The sequence below is a fragment of the Lytechinus pictus genome, chromosome 5, assembly GCF_037042905.1.
Source record: "Lytechinus pictus isolate F3 Inbred chromosome 5, Lp3.0, whole genome shotgun sequence".
Taxonomy (NCBI): Eukaryota; Metazoa; Echinodermata; class Echinoidea; order Temnopleuroida; family Toxopneustidae; genus Lytechinus; species Lytechinus pictus.
The window spans coordinates 5568733-5592825 of record NC_087249.1 but is presented as its reverse complement, the minus strand read 5'-3'; the positions used below and the strand labels follow the sequence as shown (position 1 = coordinate 5592825).

The following is a 24093-nucleotide window of genomic DNA, read 5'->3' as shown; positions in this document are numbered from 1 at the left end:
GTCCTAAAGTTAAGTTTCAGTCACATCAATGAACCCTTCTCCAAATGGACCAATTCATGTCATTGGAAATATGTGATGGCTTTGGTCGGGCTGGAGTTGGCAGTAACAATGTGACTGTGGCATTATTTACAATTTGGAAAATTTATCATTTTTCGAACTTTATTCCATGAAATATGGCATAATGTATCTGATCCATCCTTGTATCAGGATTGTGATCGTGTCACTATGGGATTTGTAGTCTCTTGAGAGAATCTTTGGCATTCTTTTGGAAGCGTTAACGAAGACTTGAATATCACAAGGAAATGACCCACTTAGCAAGTTATTCATGATAAGCAAACAATCTTGAGACCTGTGTCTCTCTCATGGCACAAAATTGGCAATACCACCTTTTTTTTTGGGGGGGGGGGTTGCATGGTATAGTATATGTCCTTATTTCTGAATTGACTTTCTGAAGGCAAGGATCTTAAAAGGGGAATGTGGCTTCAATAGCATAGTTGGATTCAATAGACATCAAATGATGCTCATGTAATCTGTACTCTCATTTGGAATAGAAAGGAGTAATATTGTCTGGAGTTATAAAACCTTTTTGTAGAAAAACTTTGTATGTCTCTGTAAGCACCATGCCTTGTCCAAGGCTGTATGCCAGATTAAAAGTTTTCCAGAGTATGTACTTTCATTTATTTCTCCTCAATTATCATTAGTCATCATTATTCATTGGAAGTTTTATTGTTGAAGACAATAGTTTAGTAATGTTTCTCATTGGTCTTGATAGCTCCGGGTAATACTTTGTTCAGGCAGTCTAGTCCAGTCTAATCTTGCCAAGATTGATGTTTCTCATTAGTGTAGCTCCAGGAATAAGCCTTTTTCTTGGAGTGGTACCTAATCCAAGCCATCCAGTCCAAACTAAATCTTGTCATTTTGTTTCTCATCGGTCCAGCTCCAGGAATAAGCCTTGGTCTTGGAGTTGTTAGTCTACCTAGTCCCGACTGTCACGATGAAAGGAGGATATACATCCAGCATCTTGCCACAAACTCCCCTGCTGACATGAATGGCAGATTATGGTGAGTTAATGCTTTTTGCTTCTTAACATGAAGTGTCACCTCTGTGGGCATCATAATAATGGTTCCATGACATTTGCTCCAGCGACAATTGCTCCGCTTTAAATTCCACGCACTAATCGCATGACCAACTTCAACACTATACCCTACCCTAATCTAACCCTAAACCTAACATAAAACCCTATTGCAAACCTAACCCTACATCTTTGATGAAATTAAGCCCAGAGCAGTTGTTGTGTCACCCATAATAATACACATAAATCACATTGAGCTGTATTTTTTCAAAGTTGATAATAAAATAATTTTCTGATGAATGGTGATTAAACTCTCTCCTGAAGTATTAATGAGAATGCTAATGCCAATTGCAAATAAACTATTTTTATGGGGTATAAAAACAAGTTCAATTTCTCTTCATATATTTCTATATATACATGACCATACTGTTGTATTAAGTCAAAGAAATAAATTTGGATTAAATTTGAATAGAAAAAAAAAATCTTTTGAATTTGAAAGAAATTAATTTTGATCGCATCTGACTGCAACATCTGCAGTCAAATAATTACTGATAAATCTGTTATTACTATTTATTGGATTTTTAAAAAATTTGTCAATGAAATATGTATTTCCTCAGGATTTAATTTGCTCTGCACTCCTCCAACTTACTTTTATTTTGTCCCTCTTTCACTTTGTCTTTTTGACAAGATATATCTGTATCCATTTCCCTTGCCCTTTTTACTCCAGGTCTCATGACCTTATTCTTGAATGTATCAAATTTTCTTTCACTGAAATGTATTTCCTTCTCGTACACGAGCCAAGCCTGGGAGACCTGGGGGCTGTTTCACAAAGCGTTAAGTACAACTTAAAATCATGCTTAGTGCTGACGTGCACATGATATGTGACCTACCACTTTAAAACCACCAATAAGTCGCCAGGCAAGGTTCTCTGTCAATAGCCAAAATAGTAATTTAGTCTCCAAAATCCAAAAACTAAAAAAATAGCTTACCTGAAAGAGCAATTCTTCTTCATACTGTGGAAATTTGAAGTCGTGATGTTGAATAAAAGAAAAGATGCAAGAGTTTCTTGGGCACTACTTTTTCAGACTGCTTGGAAGTTTCACTGAGATTACACACTATGCACATTTCATGCTTGAGTGAACCCCAAACTTCAAACCTTAATGTTTTCTCCTTATTTTTTATTAAAGCTCTTGCTGAATTTCCTCTGCATTCAATCAAGTACTTGTAATGGTTATTGTTGGTCAATTTTAACATATTATATATCATTTTAAAGCTTAGGAAATGAATTTTCAAACTCATCACAGATCTCAATATTCATTTTGGTTGACTTATTGTTGGTTTTAGGGTGGCAGGTCACATATGTAACACGCAATCTTATTGATTACTACGCAGGAGCACTCATCCTCTAAGCATGATTTGACCAATGCATTACATTCGGCATGCAACTGGACATTTTAGCGCGACTCTAAGTCATACTTAACCCTTTGTGAAACAGCCCCTTACACAGTTTTTTTTCAGAGTTTAAAAGAGCTGTCATATCTCAAGATTTTTAGCCAGCGTATGTCGACGCACTTGGACTATGGCAAGCCATATTCTTAATTCCATTTCTTTGTATCAAGAGTTGCCTTTTGTTAACCACACAGATGGTTCTTCATACAAAGAACTTGAATATTTTGGCATTATCCTGGTTTAAGTCACCACTCCATTCACTGCCAAGTTTATTTCGTCAGCAGCGGTGACTTCTTTCCTCTCCCATTGACTTTGTACACAACGAGCGCACACACACCGACACTCACGAGAAGATAGGTGACTTATTTCAGGATAAGGCCAATATTTTATATTTTGTGTTAACAACATGCAATTTTTTATATCTACAATATAATGTTTGATATTAAGAAATGGGATTAAAGGGGGAAAATGACTGGCTACATGTACAGTTTGTTGAGTGTGTTTACCTACGCTGGCTAAAATATCCAGAGTTGCCAACATATGTAAGGGTTTTCTTAATCTTTGCAAGTCTTCCTATGCATGCAATTTTCACAGTTAAACCTTAAAGGAAAGAATATTGCTATGAAACCATTTAAATAAAGTGTAAAAATATTGGCATTGATTTTTATAGGCCAAGTATGTGAGGTCATTTCACAAAATATAGGCCTAATGACTATACTATTTCTTGGTCTGTAAAATCCTAATTTTTCATGTGTAAATTAAATGATAGTTCTTTTTGCGGAGAGAGATTATCAAAGTGCTGAATAAACACATACAAACAAATATTGGGGGTCAACTGCCTAGCAGCGATTAAAAATAGCCATAAGTGTGTTACATATTTCACACTTTTGTTAGAAATGTACTGAATCTCACTAGAAATTATGAGAGGAATGTAATTAATTATTTGATACTATATTTGTGATCAATATTCTTCCTTATGATAATGAAATAAATAATCTCATTTATTTATGATACGCAAATGCACTTATTTTACAAAAATAACTATTATAGTTATTAAAAGGGATTGTTTATGCAAACTATTTTGTAAAATACACTCTTCATTATCTGGTCAATGTGACCATATAGTCCTCAGAGTATCAGGGTTTATCTACTCAAAACCAAGCAATGCCTTTTTGCCTCTCACCAGGGGGAAATTTGCTCATAAAACTAGGGACCGATCCTGCCATTTGTGTAACACGTCTGTCAGTGGTAATTATGTTCACAGATAACTATCAGGATCTAGGCCCCTTTCAACATCCATGCTTCAATAAAACCTTCTTTATTCGGTCTCTGTCATAGCTATAGACTTCTCATTGTCTGGAAAATGGAGGCCTAGGTCTCGATATAAAGAGAGGCTTGTCTATGAAAGTACTTTCTTTAATTATTTAATGAGTGGAAATGAAATTGAGTTAGTTCGATCATCTATTACATATATCATTAAGTGAATATATCTACTCAGCTTACAAGGTCAATGTAAGAAATTCATTGCAGTTTTGATGGATTTAGAAGCATCAATACAATAAAGTTGACCTTTGTGTTACTTTTGATAGTCTATATAAATTGCAAATTTAAACTAGAAGGCTTTGAAATGAAGAAATTTTATTGAAAGAGAAGAGGATGTGAAACTTCCATGAAGCTTCAAAATTAATTTGTTGCTTTCACATTTTAATCCATTTTGATTACTTTAGTTTTGAAAAACTTAAGAAGTCAAATCTAAAGACTTGAAATTTAAATTGAATAGTTATTGTTATTAATTGGTTTCCCAAGGCCTGACCTCCTTGTACTCCATGCACTGCATAAGTTTGGTTTTCCCTTTAGGAGTTTTTTTTTTTTCATTGAAATATACAAAAGTATTTGGGCAAATATTTCATTTTCTGTTATGGTGTTGTTGTTTAGTGATAATGTTCCTGAATTGTGTTATATGCAGTAAATAAAATATTATTTGCAATTGAAGAAAGATATACAGTGCGTCCCACAAAAAACGAAACCGAGATTTATCGATGATTTATCATAACTTAATCGCAAATACAATAGACAAATGACCTACCATTTTAAAGCTTAGAATCTCCTCTTTCATATGAAATTACGTAGATTATTTCTCATTCACGCATGAGTGAGCAAAAACAATTTGAAAAGGGGATACCAAAAAGTCACTTGGCGGGCCGTATCTGGGTTTTAAAAAGAAAACCACATTTTTACAAAGTTCAATATCTGCTCTTTAATTTGATACCTCAATAACAGAAAATGGTCAAGAAATAACAAAGTTCTGGTTATTTGAAATACGGCTTGAATTTCAATAATTTCATAAAATGAAGAGGTTTTACAGGCTAGCGTTCAAACTCACTTGACACTCCGTTTTGTTGACGATCAGCCATGCATTAAGTCTTTTGTTACCGTGCGATAGCTTCAGTGGGAAACCGGTGAAAACACGTTTATTTAATGAAATTATGGAAATACAAGCATTGTTTCGAGGGATCATAACTTTTTTACTACTTGACCATTTTCTGTGATTTAGGTATCAAAGAAAAGAGAAGATATGGAACTTTTTAGTCATATGATTTTCTTTTTGAAATTCAGATACCCCCCGCCAAATGAGTTTTTGGCATCCTTTCTTCGAATTGTTTTTGCTCAATCATGCGTGAATGAGGAATAATCTAAGTAATACCAGATGAAAGAGGAGATTCTAAGCTTTACATTGGTAGGTCATTTGTCTATTTTATTTATGATTAAGTTATGATAAATCATCGCTAAATCTCGGTTTCTTTTTTTCTGGGACGCACTGTATATTGAATTATATTGATGTAAGTTGAAGCTCGAGAAATATTAACATCGTTGTAATAAATATAATAATAATAATAGGCATTTATATAGCGCCATCTATCAAGAAATAAGCTATTCTGAGGCGCATTGTTATTAGTATTATTACCCCGGCTTTAGCTCAAGCTGCCTTTCAGCGCTCAGTGCATTCAATGAATTAATCCTGCCGGGTACCCATTCACCTCACCTGAGTTGAGTGCAGCAGTGTGGATAAATTTCTTGCTGAAGGAAAAGACGCCATGGTTAGGATTCGAACCCACGACCCTTTGTTTGAAAGGCGAGGGTCAGAACCACTAGACCACGACGCGCCCACATTTGTACATTTTTATTACTTTGAAATTCAGAGTTTGTTTTTTAGCTGTTACATGCAGCATTGGAACCCTCAAATAATTGTTTAAAAAAAAAGAAAAAGGAAAATGGATATCATTTGGAGCTAAATAAATATCAAGATCTTTGACTTTGAATATCTTCATTGCTTTGAAAATCATAGTCTTGCTTCTGTTGTTTTTTCAGCATTGGAGCCCAGATCCTTGCTGTTAATGGCCAAAGCCTGAAGAACATCAGTCTCCAGGAGGCACAGAAGATTCTTGGTAACCTACAACCCGGCCCTGTCACACTCAAGATAGCTCGCTACTCTAATGCTCTGGTAAGTAGCCTCTTGGTATAATTTTAGGTGGGATTTCCACATGTGCTTGATACCAAGGCAGAGCAGAAGATATTTTCACACCTTGGTCCTTCTGCTTCCGTTGGTTTTTACACTGGGTGATCTTCAGGCTGACAGACTTGACTAGGTGTGGTGGTGTGCTTCGATGGGTCGGTGTCATTCTGCACAGACAGAGACCCTTGAGAAAACCAACCATAATGGAAGCTTATGGGAATTACATAATTCAGAAGTCAACAGAAGCATGGCTTTGGAAGATATTCCTTTGTTTTTTTACTCTACAGGAAGGAAGTACAAACAAAGAAATAAATGGACTCCCCCATCAATGAACAGAATGTGACTGATTAATTTGCTTATTGATTAAAAGAGGATTAGCAGAGGATTAAAAGGGGGGTTGAGATAACAAAGGTGAAATCAATACCATCTAAGTGATGTGTTTTCAACTTTCAAGGGGCATGATCTGGTCATGTTCTGCACCATTTCACTTTTATTCTTGACTAATTTCAAGGATTGGTGAACAATATGAGGTTCAAAGAAAAAAGACATGAATCAATTTGCTTTCCAGTTTCTTAGTCTTTCACCTTGAGTATTACACCACCATCTATTTCTATGGCTTGGCAACACCTTACTATTAGGTTTAATATCTGCTTCTTTATAGTCAGGTTTCCGTATAATCTTGTTCAATATGGAGATACAGGAGGATGATCAACTTTTTAATATGATCTTAGAATTCTACGAGATAACAGGAGATATCACTCTGGTAAAATTATACAATCAATGTTTGAGCTTTGGAAAGTATAGAAAATGTGGTAGGAACTTAGTTGTAATAGGTTTTAGTTCGTCTGATTTAGTTATTTGAGTTTGTTTGAAGTTTGAGTACTAGGCAGGCTATTAATCATAACAGTGTTACAACTGAGAACATATATTTCAAATTAAAATATGTCTTCATTGCGTAAAGATGTATGTATTTTTGCTTTATTAGGAAGTGTGTTCACTCTGTTTAGGGAGAAGGTCAGATCTTACCTTTGTAAATGCTCCTTTACAATGCATATATTTGAGATTAGGGAACCATGTAAGCATACTACATCAAAGATGCCATTATATGTAGGTTTTGAACCAGTGAATTTCAAAACTCTTTTCAGGTTCTCATGACTGACATCTGGCTTGATCATTTATTTCAAGAGGTTTTTTTTTGGGGGGGGGAGGGGAGGGGGCAAAATAGTTCAGTATACATGTACATGTGCACGTACTACTCTGGGCTTTTTAGTACATTTATACAATTACATTCATGGAAATACAATGTAATTCTATGATCAGTCTCTTGAAGAAATGTCTAAAGAAGTGAATAAGCTAACAATTTCCTACCCACTCCCAAATATTGGATTTCTTGCCCTTCACTTCCAGCTGACCAAATTGGTAAGTTCCTACTAGAAATCTTATCTGGGTCGATATCAGATATTTAGTTCTGTTTGCAGCCCTTTCCTTTGAAAAAAAAATGTATGCCTCTCCCGTCATACCCATATCCTGGAAATATGTACTATATAATTGGTGACTATACATTATGTATGTTGGGTTTATATAATATTTGTATACACTCCTTTTTATGTGGAGTCAGATTTGACCCAGAATGGTGCATGTCGGCCAGAGTCAATTCTTTTCCAAGTTGGAGTGACTCAGATTTATGACTAATTTATCAGTGGTGCCTCTAGGATGGTATCTGTCCGAAAGCACCGAGGGTCAAAGTAACTTTGAAAGTTAGTCACCTTGATTTTGACTCTGATAGAGTCGCATCCCATCTATTCCAATTTCCTGGTTAATTCTGACTCTGTAAAAATAGTTGTGTAGCTATACATTGTATTACAGTTTTGGATCAATATGTAATGTTTGAATCATGATATTCTTTTTTATTGGTACCCTCGAGATACATTCTTTAATGAATAAATGACGCCCTCCACATCCTACCCATTTGGTTTCCTAAGTATATATCCTTTATCCTGCATCCTCCACCCCATTGTCCCTTTACCATACAATACATACCCCTAGATATACAGTATTCACTTACATGTGAATACATACCATGGTATTTTGTTGTTGTTGTACATGTGTATTAACTATTATTTTTATATCATGTGGTGTATATTGGGTTTGATTTAATTTTTATTTATTTATGATTGGAGCAGTGTGCATGGATCCTCAATAATGTTGATGTATTGATGTATGGAGTTTGGTTGTAAAGTTATTTGATTCAAGACATCATGCTTATGCTTTTTAAGATAAATGAAGTAGATATTACTTGGAAAGACTGACAGACAGACAGGCAAACAAACAAACAGGTGGATAGGCAGATAAACAGACATATAGACAAATTGATGACTGAAAGTCAAATGGACAAACAGATAGAAAGACAGACATACAGACAGGCAGTCAGACAAACAGACAAACATATTGATGTTAAGGAAGACAGTAAAAAAAAGGATTCTCTGCATGTGATTTTAAATAGTTATTTCTATGATCGCTTTTAAATGTCTTTAATATTTGAATTATTGTAGGGTTTGGGAGAATTGTGGTTTGATACATATATTCACCTGTTTGACATGTACTATGCATCTTTATAACTGTATTACTTTTACCTGTTTTATGCATGGTTATTTGTGCATGATGACAGTGTACACTGTACATGTTATTGTAGAAAAAAATATATTGAATTTGATAGTTGAGAAAGATTGCTGAATGAAGTGGAGTGATTTTTTTATAAACATAAAGCTGAAAGTCATTGTTGGCTTGTTCCATTTGGATGTAGAAAAGATCAAACTTCAATTTTTTCCAATTTAGACATAAATCAAGAGAATTCATATTAGTGGAGTAGCTGAAATTTACTTAAATTTGTTTATTTACTTTCTAATTTTGTAAATCGCACAAGAGGTACTCTTTGCTGCAAATAAAACTTTAACAATGAAAAATAAACTTACACACAATCATCAAACTTGTATGACACAAATTAATTGGTATTCTCGTGAAATAGCATATGATCCAATAGTCTTCCCTGATCAGTTCAGATGCATTATGCAATTTTGATATAAATTAGCACAGTAAAACAAAATTGATTAGAGTATGAAAAATAGAACAAGCAACAGACGCTAACATAATATTTTAAAAGGGTGGTATTGAAAACATAAATTTTTAAACTAAGCTCATACACATAACTTTAAAAGATGTGTAATAACTTTGACTTACTTTAAATTAATCATACCACCATTCTGTTGCTTATTTTGTGAATTCAATAGGACTGTGAAGCAGAGATGAAATATCTTAGATCTAAGCAGCTATCAAACTGTTCTGATGTTGAGCCCTGTTACGAGAAAGTAGCTGATTGCCATGACACTGAGGAAGATGAAGAAGAGAAAGAAGGCATTGGTTCTCCATCAGCCATGTCCTGTGGATCTACAGCCTCTAGCAAAGGTACACCCAGTGTGAAATTCTTCATGTTATGGAGACAGTAACAGTGACATGAAGGGATATTCCTATTCCGTATGTTACTTTTTTCTGTCCCATCTATTAACTAGGTTCTTACGGGTCCTTGAAATCCTGGAAAGTGCCGGAAGTTCTTTTTTTCCATTTCTATGCCTGAAAAGTCTTACAAGACAAAAAAGATAGTCCTTGATAGTCCCGGGAAATTCAAAATGTGCTACCCTCATAAAGTATCTCTGATTTGATAATATAAAGAAAGTTATATTATGAAGAAAGTAATAAAAAGTGTTGTTTTTGTCTCACCTGCATAGCAGAGTGAGACTATAGGCGCCGCTTTTCCGACGGCGGCGGCGACGGCGGCGGCGGCGTCAACACCAAATCTTAACCTGAGGTTAAGTTTTTGAAATGACAGCTTAACTTAGAAAGTATATGGACCTAGTTCATGAAACTTGGCCATAAGGTTAATCAAGTATTACTGAACATCCTGCCTGAGTTTCATGTCACATGACCAAGGTCAAAGGTCATTTAGGGTCAATGAACTTAGACCATGTTGGGGGAATCAACATCAAAATCTTAACCTAAGGTTAAGTTTTTGAAATGTCATCATAAATTAGAAAATATATGGACCTAGTTCATGAAACTTATACATAAGGTTAATCAAGTATCACTGAACATCCTGCATGAGTTTTACGTCACATGACCAAGGTCAAAGGTCATTTAGGGTCAATGAACTTTGGCCGAATTGGGGGTATCTGTTGAATTACCATCATAACTTTGAAAGTTTATGGATCTGATTCATGAAACTTAGAAATAATAGTAATCAAGTATTACTGAACATCCTGTGCAAGTTTCAGGTCACATGATCAAGGTCAAAGGTCATTTAGGGTCAATGAACTTTGGCCAAATTGGGGTATTTGTTGAATTACAGCCATAAATTTGAAAGTGTGTTGGTCTAGTTCATAAAACTTGGACATAAGAGTAATCAAGTATCACTGAACATCTTGTGCGAGTTTCAGGTCACATGATCAAGGTCAAAGGTCATGTAAGGTCAAAGAACTTTGGCCACGTTGGGGGTATTTGTTGAATTGCCATCATATCTCTATAAGTGTATTGGTCTAATTCATAAAACGTGGAAATACGAGTAACCAAGTATCACTGAACATCTTGTGCGAGTTATAGTAGTTTTCAAAATCAGCACTGCTGCTATATTGAATCGCGTGATGCAGGTGAGACGGCCAGAGGCATTCCACTTGTTTCAATTACTCTTTCCTTGTTTTTCAAAACCTTGGAGTCTTAGAATTCTTCAATTACAGTCCTGGAAAGTTCTGGAAAAATTTCTCAGCTCAAAAGTTTAAGAACCCTGATAAAGGAGGCACAATGGCTCAGTTAGAATAGCAATGATATTGTTATCAGGCAACCTAAATCAAAATGAAATCAATGCACTAGTTCTCTTTGATAAGGCATTTATACTCATTACAAAGTGGGTGTTTCATAAAGCTGTTCGTAAGTTAAGAGCGACTTTAAGAACGACTGGTGATCCTTTCTTGTTGTAAATGGTAGATGAATTGGTGATGGTTTAGCACGTAAGAAAGGTTCATCAGTCGTTCTTAAAGTCACTCTTAACTTACAAACAGCTTTATGAAACGGCCCCCAGGTAGGTGTTTCATTAAGCTGCTTGTAAAGTTGCGCACGACTTTACGCTCAACTGGAACAAATACAAACAGCATTATGAAACACCCACCAGGTCCTTCTGAGAGGACATTGAGCCATTGGTCCTCTCATTGCTTACTTACAAGCCTTTTAAGCCGTTAGGCAATACATAATTACCAACTGACAACCAAAAGTGAAAGAGTCAAGATTATTTTTCAGTGCTGACCACACATAAACGTTGTTAGTGCTAACAATGCGCTAACAGAGGCCCTGCTGCAACTGGCAAAGTGGCAGCGATGCCTAATGTTACAACAATGCATTACTTACACATTGAAATAAATGTTTTGACTTCAAAATCCGAAATACGTGACTGGGCTTGCTGTTAGCGCTCTGTTAGACTAACAACGTTTATGTGCGGGCGGCACTGGTCTATGTATGCTGGGGGAAAACATTTTTTATCTATCATTTAGTTGCTGCATGATTAATTTCAAATAACATTAATTGCTGAACCAAAAATTCTCTTTTCATCTCGATCTCACTCCATGGTCATTACTCATGGTGAGGCCATATACTCTTCTGCTCAAATTGCTATAGAATCATACTAATACTTACTGTTATTTGAATAACCAGCTCAGATTTCTGATGCTGGTAATAACAAAATAAATAACAATTGTAGTCCCAACCATTCAAGGTCAGAATTTAAGGTTAAGGTCAAAATTAAATTATGATTGATGGTTTGTTCAATTTCTGCTTTTGAAAAAAAAAAAAAAAGAAATCATATCTTTAAATTGTTCATCATAATTCTGAAATTCTTACAAGTCATGGCACTAATTGGTAAAGCTAAATTTGTTTCAATGATTCATGCCACTGTATCAACAGTTGGGCTTTTGCCAGAGATTTAAATTACTTGCTCTTTTTTTATATTTCAATCAGTTTAGTTGAACTTTAAATGTTAATTCTCATTTTTTTCAAACCTTGTCTAATTGATTTTACCGATCTAGTCTCTACTCTATTCTTATATTCATAAGTATTTTTAAACAAACCATTCAAGTTTATTAACGATTAATAATATTGTATTCTTTCTTCATTATTTTCAGATTTCTCTTTACCAGAATATCAGAGAATCAACAGTGACAAGAGAAAACAAAACCAGGTAAGAGCTGTTTTTTTTTTAAATCTTATTTTAAAATAAATATATATTATTCATTCTTGTTATATTCCCTTTGATGGGGAAGCCCCCACTTAAAATTAAGTTGGTTTAAAAAATAAAAGAGAAAAATATGAAGAGTGATGATTGTTTTAAATGAAATTACAATTTTATGATATCTCATGTGAGAGTTCCCCATTCATCATTTAACATAATTTAACATGCATGAAATTTCATGTGGTAATTGCTCATGATTTAATTGGGTTTGTGACATCAGCAAATTTTTATGTTCTAGACTTCACAACTCTGTTAATGAATGATTTCGTGAATTATTGCCAATCCTCCATTAATGTATTTATCTTAAGTCTCTGTTTTTATTAAACCAATTTTATGCCAGGCTGGACTTCCTTTTAAATTTACATATGTGGATATACTTTACTTGAGTACAATATCTTTTAAGCGTTTGAAGAAAGATATCAGTATCCCAAGTACCCCCCCAAAAAAATATATATAAAAGAATAAATAAACAAATAAATGAACAAAACAAAAATAGTGAAATAAAATGAAATAACTGTAAAATAATAATTAAAGAATACTTACATTGAAAAATTAAATAAATTGAAAAATGATAAAATAGAATGAAAAAAAAAAAAAAAAAAATGAATGAATGAGTATAAAAGTAAAATAAAACAATTGAAATTTGTTTGGTTTTACCCCACCAAGAGACCCTATGTTATGTGGCTATCTTTTTTTAAAGCAAAATGCAGCAAACTGTTGCATTTAAAAGATGGGACCTTCAAAATACTTGAAATGTAGAGTACCGAAGTGTGACATCACTGTCATGACAACGAACCGGTTGGTTCTAAACAGAGTCGCAGCTGACAATCGTCAATACACATTTGTATTTGCAAAAATTACCATCATTCTGAGGTTGCAAGCGATGAAATTCAGATAGCAGCCATTTTCTCCTTTTAGAAACACACTCGGGTTCATTTGTTTAGAACCAGGCCGCCATGACACCATGACAACTGATGTCGTCGCATTGGTACTCTATAGCTGCTGAAACTTTCAAAGTAAAGTTAGCTTCCAATATTTTTAATTTTTTTGTGTGTGTGTTTGTAAAAAAAATCCTGACTGGCTGACCCTATTATTGAAAAATTGCATTCACTTTACAACAAACCTTTTGTGAGGGGGGGGGGGGGGTTAAATTCAGTGGTTCTATACCCACACAATTCATAGATAATTTTACTCACAAAGTGATCACAATAAGTAGTCTATAACATCCTAAGATTTACCCTCTCAGTTAACAGAGCCAGATGGTGTGTGTGAAATAATGATACTCTAATTTATTTCAGACATAAGTCTTTACATTATTTATCAGTAAATTGTTATTTTTTTTACATGTACATTTATTTTTTTCATCAACCAATCAGCCAATGATTGTTTATACTTGATTTTTAGTGGTTTACATCCCACCCATTTTAAAATAAGACGTTTTATAAAAAGAGACTTACCAGTACATAAACTGTTTGTAATCTCTTTAAAATATGATTTTCTTTGCTCATAAACTTTTATGATACTGCAAAGCCAATCAAACAAGTATCTTGGGCACCTATGGTATGTTTGATGTGAACTTCCGTTCAAACAATTGAAATATTTTCGGCTATTTCCATTGTGAACAGCTGTTCTTAGCTTTCTTAAAACAGTGAAGTCTTGGTGTAACTTTTCTATCTTTATTCAATGTGTACTTTTGCTTTATTTTTCTAAATGTAAGGTTAGAAATGTTAATGTCTCTTTTTTATCAGTTAATTTGTATAAATATTTCCTTGTCTGGCTTTGCAATTTATTCCACAAGTATATTCGGTACATGCAGCATTACAATAGATATTTGTTCAAAAACAATTTTGGTAACTCTTTTTCAGTTATTGTCATAGGTACAATGTGAGAAGATTGTAAATAAATTGCTGAATTCAAATGTAATTTTCATTGTGAGAGAGATTTTCTGAAAAAAAAATCCTTTAATTGTAGAGAGTCTGCTTTTTCCTTATTTCCAGTTATTTTTTACATTTCTTATTTATTTATAATGCTATCCTATGGTATATCCATTTTGTTCTTAATAGAAGCACTAAATATTTCATCATACAAATATGTCTTTGTTTTATCAAACTATCTTGCTGTACGGACAGTATTTTAAAATCCTTTTGTTTGTTAAACAGATGTTTCTTTATTTTTTACTTCTGGCTTTATATTTGACTTTTCAATGTCATATTTAGCACCACTTCTCCGCTTTTCTTCAGTTTTAAACCAGGGTTTGATTTCTACAACATTTTACAAAACTGTGTTGTGATGGTGATGATGATGATAATAGTAATGGTAATGGTAATAATAATGATGACTTTAATAATGATGATGATGATGATAATATTGATAATGATAATAATAATAACATTTCTTCAGCTCCTTTCCTTAAAAGATTCAACAGCAATTATATGCATGTAATATATCATTTAATACCGAAACCAGCAAACAGTCATTGACAGAAAAGATGTGTTTTAAGATTTCTCTTCAAATAATAATAATAACATTTCTACACTGAGCACCTAGTCTTAAAAGATACAACACCAATTATATAATATATCGTACAATACTGAAACAAGCAAACAGTCGTTGACAAAAAGATGTATTTTAAGATTTCTCTTCAAATACGTCAAGTGAAACTGCATTCTTATGCAGCTCTAATTGGGTGACATTGATTGTTTTTTTCACTGTCCATTGTCCCAGATGATAAGGTAATAGATGTGGATGAGTAAGAACTCAAACTCCAAACAATGCTTTCCTGTTGATTAATGAATCATTTGATGGGTGCTTCCCCAGCCCCCACATAGAAGCTTTTCAATTCTTGTGCCCTGTTTATATAAAGCTTTGTGATTATCCATGTTATCGATTTCTGCGACTGATGGCATTGAGTATTGTATGTGATCAATTGTAAAAATCAGCCTCATGATCGATTGCTAGGCTCTATGATACAGGGCCCTGGACCTTTAGAATAGATAGTGGGATGGGAATGATAAACACTTGTCAGATTTTGATCATATCTATCGAAGTTGCCTATTTATTGTTGGACATAAGTTGATACTATTCTATGGACTGCATTGACCTGTGCAGTGATGGTGTATGATGATGATGTTGATGAAGGTGATGGTTATGTTGATGATTGTGGTGATGGTGTATGATGATGATGATGATGTTGATAGTAATGATGATGATGATGATTGTGGGTAGTGGTGGTGCTGTATTTCAACAAGTTGTTTGAAGTTACATTAAATTGGTACCTGAGTAATTCATATTTGGCAAGAGTTGACTATTAAAACTTGAAATATAAAAAGTCTGTATCAAACCCACAGATTCAAAATCACACTGCCTTTTAAACATGAGTGCAGACTATATTGATTGAATAGTGAAAGTCAACTCCCTGGATCCAAATTAAGAAAATGATTTCTAGCTATTGCCACATGAGGGCAGCACTACAACTTTAGTAAAATAGGCTGTTGCTGGTAATTACAGAGTGATACAAACTTTTTGCTGGGTTTAGGTTTTGTGTAGGGAGCATGTTAAACATTTCCCAAAAAAATATGTAGATTTTTTTGTTTGTTTTATTCTGATGTCATCACAAAAAATACTATTCAGTATAACAAATCAACATTTGAATCTTCATATTTCTTCATAATTCAATAGCTTAATAAGCTGTATTAAAATCAATTATAAATTTAGTCAGAAAATAGTGATAAAAATATCAATTGATTAAAAATATAATACCCCCCTACACACACACACATTCCTTGTACTCTATCCAACTACTGTATCTAAGATGCATTTTTTTTAAATAGAGTAGTACGTTTTATGTTTCTGTTGCCATTTTCTACTTCTCTGTCTTTGTGTGATACAATAATATAATGTATTTATAATTAATCTTGATGAATGCCTAGTCTATTTTTATGCCATTGATCTTTCTTTTCAATTTGCACCTGCAATTTATACAAGCAATTATAGTCACACAAATATCTTTTGGTTAGCAGTTTCATAAAGCTGTCAACATGATTTTATCTTAGAGAGGATTATATTGAAGAAAAAAATAATAAATTAGGGGGAGATCATGTTGCAATGTTCTATGGAGCCGATAGAAATGAAAATGATTGAAATTCTTTTTTAAATGTTTCAGTTGTCTGATAAATTTTTTCCAGCAGAACTTGAGTTTAATCTCTCAGTATTTGGATGGATACACCTCCAAACATAACATACAGGTTTCACAAAACAATCAGATTTGTGAAACAAATTCCTGTTTATCTATTTCATACAGTGTTGTATATTTTTTCCTGCACAGTTGTATGTATCTCTAAATTGAGTTATTCTACTTTATTATTGTATACAGGGGCCGCGGAAGCGGGGCTTCAGCCTCCCCACTTTTTTCCAAAACCGTTTACACAAAAAAATGACCATAGGATTGTGATTTTTTACATGGTCAGCCCCCCCCCTCCCCCACTTTTAAAACCATTCTGCGGCCCCTGGTATATGTAAAGCATTTCTTAAAACAAATAATGATTTTCACAGAGCACTGTTATGAGATAATTAAATCCTTGCATCTGATTGGCTCAGAGCAAAATAGTTGGTGAAAATCACTATTTGTTTCCTGAAATGCTTCTATAATTGCTTTTGATGTTGTCAAAGAATTTACCCATCTTGTGATTTGATGCCTGTTTTTCTTATATGTCTGTTTCTTTTTATATCCTTCTGCAGAGATCGGAATTTGTTGTGGACTTGTCTGTTCCCATCACGGAGGCTGAAGTAGAGAGGATAGTTACACCTACCAGCAGTCAAGATGTCTATTCAACTCCAGTCAACAAGCATTCATCTCCTCAGGGAGGTAACGCAAAATTGGGGAATAGTAATATTGAGAATGGACAAAGAGGGAGTGGGCACAGCGAGGAAGATGAAGAGATGAACAATGGCAAGAACCCTGTCATGAGGACTGGAAAAACAGAACATAAGAGACTTGGTAGGGTTGGATCAGAGCTGGCCGCAGAGTTTGAAGCCTTCGTGAGTGCCCAGACGTTGGACAATGATTCCCTTCCGTGGGTGCAGAGCCAGAAAGTGGCTAGTGAACTGTTGAGCCTCCAAGAGCACTTTAGCCAGGAAGAACTGGCGGAGCTCAAGAACCTTGCGGATGGGAGACGACTGGAGGTGCTGACGATCACCAGGCAGTTTGGTGAGAAGCTTGGCATGGGCTTGAACATCCAACACACTCAGGAAGAGAACAGCTTGACCCAGACTGTGCAGATTAAGAGCGTCCTGGCCGGTGGGGTAGCAGAGAGAGCGACCGGTGGATCCAGGGGTATGGTTGTGGGAGATGAAATCCTGGCTGTTACCAACCAGATCCTCAAGAATAGACCATACCTTGATACTGTGCAGATCCTCTCCAACCTGCCCTTGAAAGTGAGGGTAATTGTAGCAAGGCCAGAGGAAGATTCAGAGGATGATGAATCAATGGTTCAGGATTCTCCTGAATCGGAATCCAATTCCAGTGGGAGATCAAGCTGTAGCGATACAAGATGGGGTGAAGAGGACATCTGGAAGAGGATTGAGAGCACACGGGTTGAGGATGTCCTTGGGTTTGTCAACCCAAAAAGTAATCATAACCAACTGAATGAAAAGAACAACCACACATGGGACAATAAAAGTGAGGATATCTGGCAAAAAGTAGAAGGGAGACACAACGGCAGTGCTACTACGAAAAAAGAAAACATTAGAGTAAACTATGTGAGTGATGTTAAAAGTCTTCCAGCAGGAACACACCTGACTCCTTCGTACAAGAAGCACAAGCAGCACTTGAGGTTTCACAGCAGAAGTCCAAGCCCACGGACTCCTGCCATGGGAGAGGATACCCTTTCCAGAGACAGTTCTCCCACTGTTTCCTTTTCAATGGACCTTACTGATGAGAATGAGGAAGATTTGGAGGATCTACTGATGTTAGAAACAGAACCCTTAAGTGATCAGGATGAAGGTGACAGTGGGCATCAGAAATCAATATACCTCAGCCCACAGGAATCACCAACAAACTCTTCCAACCTGAAGTATATGAAATCTCTGAAGATAGACCTTGATGATAGTCTTTATCAGACCCCGAGTGAACACTTTGGTTCCAAAGACACCATGGATGATTGTCTTGAGAACAATGATCCTCCTGTAACGGATATTGATGATTTACTTGGATCTGATGATGGCTACATGGAGACAGAAGAATGTGACATGACAGTCAAACCAGAGGTGTCTCCAAGGAGTGAGACATTACCTGTTAAAGTGACTATTTCACCAGAGAGGAAGTCTACTAGAGGTTTCCTATTCAATGAGGCTGCGGGAATCGTGAAGTCATCACCTGTCATTTCATCATCAAAACAGAAAGCTGAAATGATTATTTCCAAAACAACTGCTCAAGAAGTGTCCAGCTCCCCACCTCTGAGCTCTTCCTCCCCAAGATCATCACCAACAGACTCACTGTCCTCCCAATCGTCACAAGAGGGCAGCAGATCTGATTCTTCAAAATCTGACGATGTAGTGAAGAGGGACAAAAAGATTTTGAGTAGTGTGTCCAGAAGGTTTAGGTCTTCCAGGGTTGACAAAGATGTTTTCAAACAGAGAAGGAATATGTTTGAGGCAGCGAGTAAAGATGCTACTCCTCTGAGTTCTGTAGCACCAAAGCCAAAGCCACTCGCTAAACCTCAAACATTTTCTAAAGTTGGTGCAACACCTTCTAGTATTAATAAGGGCAATACTTCTTTAGGCCAAACAAAAAGCAATAAGTCTTTGGCTGCCAATATCGCAATAGCCACACCTGCACCAATCAAACCAGGCGATACAAAATCTTCCAAACAGACGACTATGCAAACTAAAGATGAATCCCCCAAACTACAGAGCCCCCAAGCTAGACAGGATCAAGAGGTCTTTGGAGCTGACATCCGTGCCATGTCAAGTGTTGCCTCAAGTATGGAACACTTAAATGAAACCAAGTCAATAACTGATCAATCCTCAAATCCCCTTGCTTCGGCAGTAGATGACATTTTTGCTTCGGCAATGGATGATGTTCTTCAGGACACTTCCTCTGATGCATTATTCATGAGTTCTGGAGCTAGTCATGCTGATTTTACCCTAGATTCAAGAGGTGATTTGTCAGTTATGAGGCCACCTACATGTTTCAGAGATGATTCCTCTATAGAGCCATCACAATCTCATCTTGAAGACTTCGACTCTGATGATGAGGATGAGGTTCATGAGGACATTAAAGCAACGAGTGGACTTGAGGAAGAATTATCTGGTAGCAGCGGGGACATGAGCAAGAGGGATACTTCTGATTGTCAACCTAATTGGGATCACCGCAAAGGAACTGTCATCAAGGTAAAGTCTCCTGTTGTTGCCAGGAGTAAGACTAGCTCACCTAAAAGTGGGCCAAAGAAACTGATCAAAGCTGATGCCCTCCATTTCAGTTCAGATTCTAGTGATGATGAGGAGGAGGAGGTGGTGGATGTGAATCCAGAAATCAAGTGGCATGTCTTACCGTCATCTTCAGAGAAGGACAATCCAAGTAATCCGTTGACAGATGAGAGCTCTAAGGATTTCAGAGGCACTGAGGATCAGACAGAATCCGTAACAAGTGATGAGACACCAATGTCACCCAGGATGCCTCCTGATGGTGATGAGTTCCCAGAGCAAATAAAAGTGTGCCCAAGTTCATCACCTAAAATCAGTTCTAGCCCTGCACCTATAGAAAGAAACGATCAACATGATATGCTTATTGAGAGCAAAGAAATTTCTTCTGATTCCTTGCCAGGAAAGGGTTCAAGTACTATTTCTGACATGGTTAGTGTAAAGCCATCACTTCCAAAGAAACCCAGCTTGTCAAAACTGAACATTTCTTTGAAGACACCTGCAGTGTCCACAACACCCACTGCTAAGATGTCTCTTGCCTCTTTATCCTCACAGTCCCAGGGTAAGACACAAACATCTCCTTTCAAGGATATCAAATTGAAGAGTCCACCCAAGTTTGGAAGTGACGATGTCTTCACATCTCCTCGCACAAGCCCCAAGCTTGGGAGCCTCAATAGATGGGGCTCGAGGGATAGGTCTGATGGAGATGATGACATTGTTGCCAAGAGAGGTGCATTGTTTGGTGAAGTCATCAAGAGGAGAACCTCATCTTCATCGTCATGCTCGACATCGCCTCCACCAACACCTGTAAGAACTCATTCACCAACTCGTTCTCCACGCAAAATTTCTGAACTTTCTCCACCTCTTAGTTCTAGTAAGGTCAGTGCAATCTTAAATGACAGTGGAAAGATAACTGAAAGAGAACCCAAGAATCTTTCATCTTCAAGCTCACATGTTGATGTCAGGACAAAGGAAAGGCCAAAATATGCCAATACAGATTCATTTAATGATTGCTCAGATAATGACCAAGAAAACAGTGAGAGCTCAATTCAAGAGACACCAACCAAGAGTCTTTTGTCCGAATCAAAGGAAAGTGAGGCGGATGTTAGGGTGTTGAAAGAAGAATGTACGCAATCATCACCAATTGTGGACAGTACTGTTGGGAAAGTGAGGGGTTCCATGTCACCTAAGAAAGAATTATCTCCTTTGGTAAAGGCTGATGGGGCATTGTCATCGAGAAGTGCGGCACCGCCACTAAAGCCAAGCCCATCTTCAGCAAAGCCATCCATTTTAGATTCTTTGAATTCTGTGACATCATCGAATCAGAAATTCAAGGGACTCTCTGTTCCAAAGAAACTTTCTGTGAATACATCCTCTGTTGGGTCATCATCAACTTCTGGTCCTTCAAAAATTGGAGTTCCTCTGTTGTCCAGTTCCATAAAAGCAAAACCTTTGATGCTGACCACAAAATCAGCCGCAGGAAACGCAAGTGTATCGGGGAATGTTTTTAAATCAAAACTGACTGCAAAGAAATTCACTTGGGAAAGTGAGAAGGATCAGGGAACTACTACTGGTGAAACTAGGAATTTAGGGTCATTCTCAACAAATTTGAACAAATTGGGTAGCGATGAAAAGTCAGTGAAAAATACTTTACCGAAGGCAACTCAGTTGAATTCTTCTGGACGAACAGGTGGGCCAACATCCCTATCTAGACTTAGACAAGATATCAGGTCAGCAGCCACCAAAAAGGAACTTAATGAAGCAAAAGATGGATCTTCTTTGACTAGTTCAGACATCAACAGCAATGTGAAGGAGGAAGATTGCAAGCCGAAGGTGCCTTCCAAACCAGTTGTAGCTCGCAGGAATGTGGCTGACGCACTCACCACAAAGAGTTCTAGGAGGGTGTCCTTTGAAGGTGATGATGGAATCCAGCTTGATTCCACCACAGATATTCATTCCAAAACTCCCACTAGTAAAACCTCTTCTAAGGATGATACAGTGGGGGAAAGCGAAAGAACAGAATCAGTCGATTTACCCCCACCACTGCCAACATCCAGTCCCCCTAAATCTGAACGTACATCTGAGAATTCCAAACCAGAGATAAAACCCCTCACAATCTCAACACCTAGGTCGGAAACCAAAAGTGTCAAAGTCACCCCCTCGATTCCCACCTCCCCAAAACCACCTCTACCCAGTTCCAAACCTCTCGCCGCTTCCAGATCTCCTCGGGCAGGCATCAGCAAGAAGGTGACTCCGATCATTGTGAGTGATGCGGACGATGATGCTGATGATGATGACGATGAGGAGGAAGAGACTTTGGACATGGCTGATGAGGATAAGCAGAGGGGTCCTCCTGCACTCCCCAAACTGCCACCACCATCTCCTACCAGAGTGAAGAGCCCTGTGTATGATGTGTCAGCTGATCTTCTGAGCAGCCTGGATCCAGAAGAAGGAGTCCTAGAAATTAGGGTAAGTTATTAATAATTATTGTTCATTCTTTAACCTTTAAATCCTGTCATACAAAAGACTGCAAATCCAGCTCAGAATATAATTCAGATTAGACATAATCAGGATCCACATTTTGAAGAGTGAATCATTATTTTGAGAATATTGTCAAAGAATGGTTTCTGAGTACAATATTCAAGGTTGCGATTCTGTTTGAAATGCGTGAAGTGGTCTCTTGGCTTGCACTTTAGTCAAAAGATTCCTTGTTGCTTCTTGACTTGAATATTATATTACTAAGTCCATCCATCTGCTTTATATTCCTATGGAAATAAGACAATTAAGAAGGGAGAGACATAGAAAGAAAGAGAGACAGAGGCAGAGATCCAGAGATGAAGACAGAGAAATACATGAGAGAGTAGAAAAAAAAAGAAATATAGAAAGGGAAAGAAAGTGGAAAGAAATCATATGACCCGGGGGGGGGGGGGGGGGGGGGGCTAGTCGAATTATAACATGATACCTATGTGCCACACCAAAGTCGAAAAAAGGGGGCTCTGGAACTAAATATTGGTCTTTAAAATGACGGTCTCTGGAACGGCCCTTGAATCAACAATTGCTAAAAATGTATTGCTCTGGAAGTGACCACATCAAAAATAGGCCGGGGTCTCCAGAACTTGTATGACTCTTCGTCGATTGAGCTCGCCGTCCCGACCGGCTGAGTAGTTTATGATGGGCGCGCAATGGAACGAGAAACCACAAATTTGAGGGTCTCTGGAATGGGGAAAAATAGGAATTTCTATGGCTTTCTGAATTGGTGATACTCTGGAACGGAAATTTACGTTGAAAATAGGGGTCTCGACCGCGGCACATACTGTACGTATCATACATTTATGCTAAGTACCCCCCCCCGGGCATATGACCCCTTCCCTGTCGCCTTAGTGTTGGAGTGATCTATATCACTGACTTGTCACAGTGCATTCTTTTCATTCTATTCTTTATTAAGCTTGATATAATTGGGGAATAGATTATGAAAGGAATATATTCTATTCATGAGTGTGTTAATGACTTGTAAAGAGTGAGTAAGATTAAACTAGCAAAACATTGATCTCAAAATTTTGTGAAAAATCACAAATTTATGTTATTTTTTTTTTTACTTTGGCCAGTGGGAGGGGGGCACTCAGTGTATCATGTGCAGTGAGTGTGTGACGCAGAGAAGACATGCATTTTTACAATTGAATAAACTTCTGCTCCAAAGCGTCATATTTCTCTCGAGCAAAATTACATTTTCATCGCTTTGGCCTTTTCACTCAGTTCCAAAGAGCGACGAGCCGAGAATGCATCGGCTCTCTCTTCTGCTCTGATCTCAAAAGAAAAAGCAATTTCAGATGAGACTGTTTTGAGTCGTAATAGTGTGCTAGATGAACCTAGTTATCTTTTAATAATGATATGGGGAGACTTAATTTGATGAGCTGGAAAAAACATAATGAAAATCCATTATAACCTTGGCCTCCTACTACATGTAATTACAGAGCCATGCCAGCCTCTACAAAGCTTGATATATCTTCCTTTTTTGTGATCAGAATTTTTCAGGGAGAAATATATACGACATTTGGGCTAAGGGGGACAGGCCCTCTAATATAAGAAATATCTGTTACTTTAGCTTAAAATAAATAAATAGAAAAAGAAAAAGAGTTCCCTTTGTTTCAAATGTGTGCTATGAATTTCCATAAGGGGAGAGAGAGTGAGAAAGATAAATGCATATATTTATTTGTAATGAAGAAACAATTATCTTCGGATACATTGGCCCTGATGCATTTGAGATCACCATATCACCATTTGCTTCACCCGAGTATTTCATTAGGCATCATGGCA

The 24093-nt window shown here is 36.6% G+C and overlaps 1 protein-coding gene across 1 annotated transcript in view; it reads left to right on the top strand.

The window, feature by feature from the left end:
• LOC129262516 (mucin-2-like) overlaps positions 1-23878 on the top strand; it is a 33034-nt gene extending 9156 nt beyond the window's left edge. The window contains exons 4-8 of the mRNA XM_054900641.2: positions 938-1061; positions 5891-6023; positions 9323-9497; positions 12254-12309; positions 17098-23878. Of these exons, the coding sequence (XP_054756616.2) occupies positions 938-1061; positions 5891-6023; positions 9323-9497; positions 12254-12309; positions 17098-22260 (5651 nt within the window). The 3' untranslated portion in view covers positions 22261-23878. The remainder of the gene's footprint in view (positions 1-937; positions 1062-5890; positions 6024-9322; positions 9498-12253; positions 12310-17097) is intronic.
• The last annotated feature ends 215 nt before the right edge of the window (positions 23879-24093 follow it).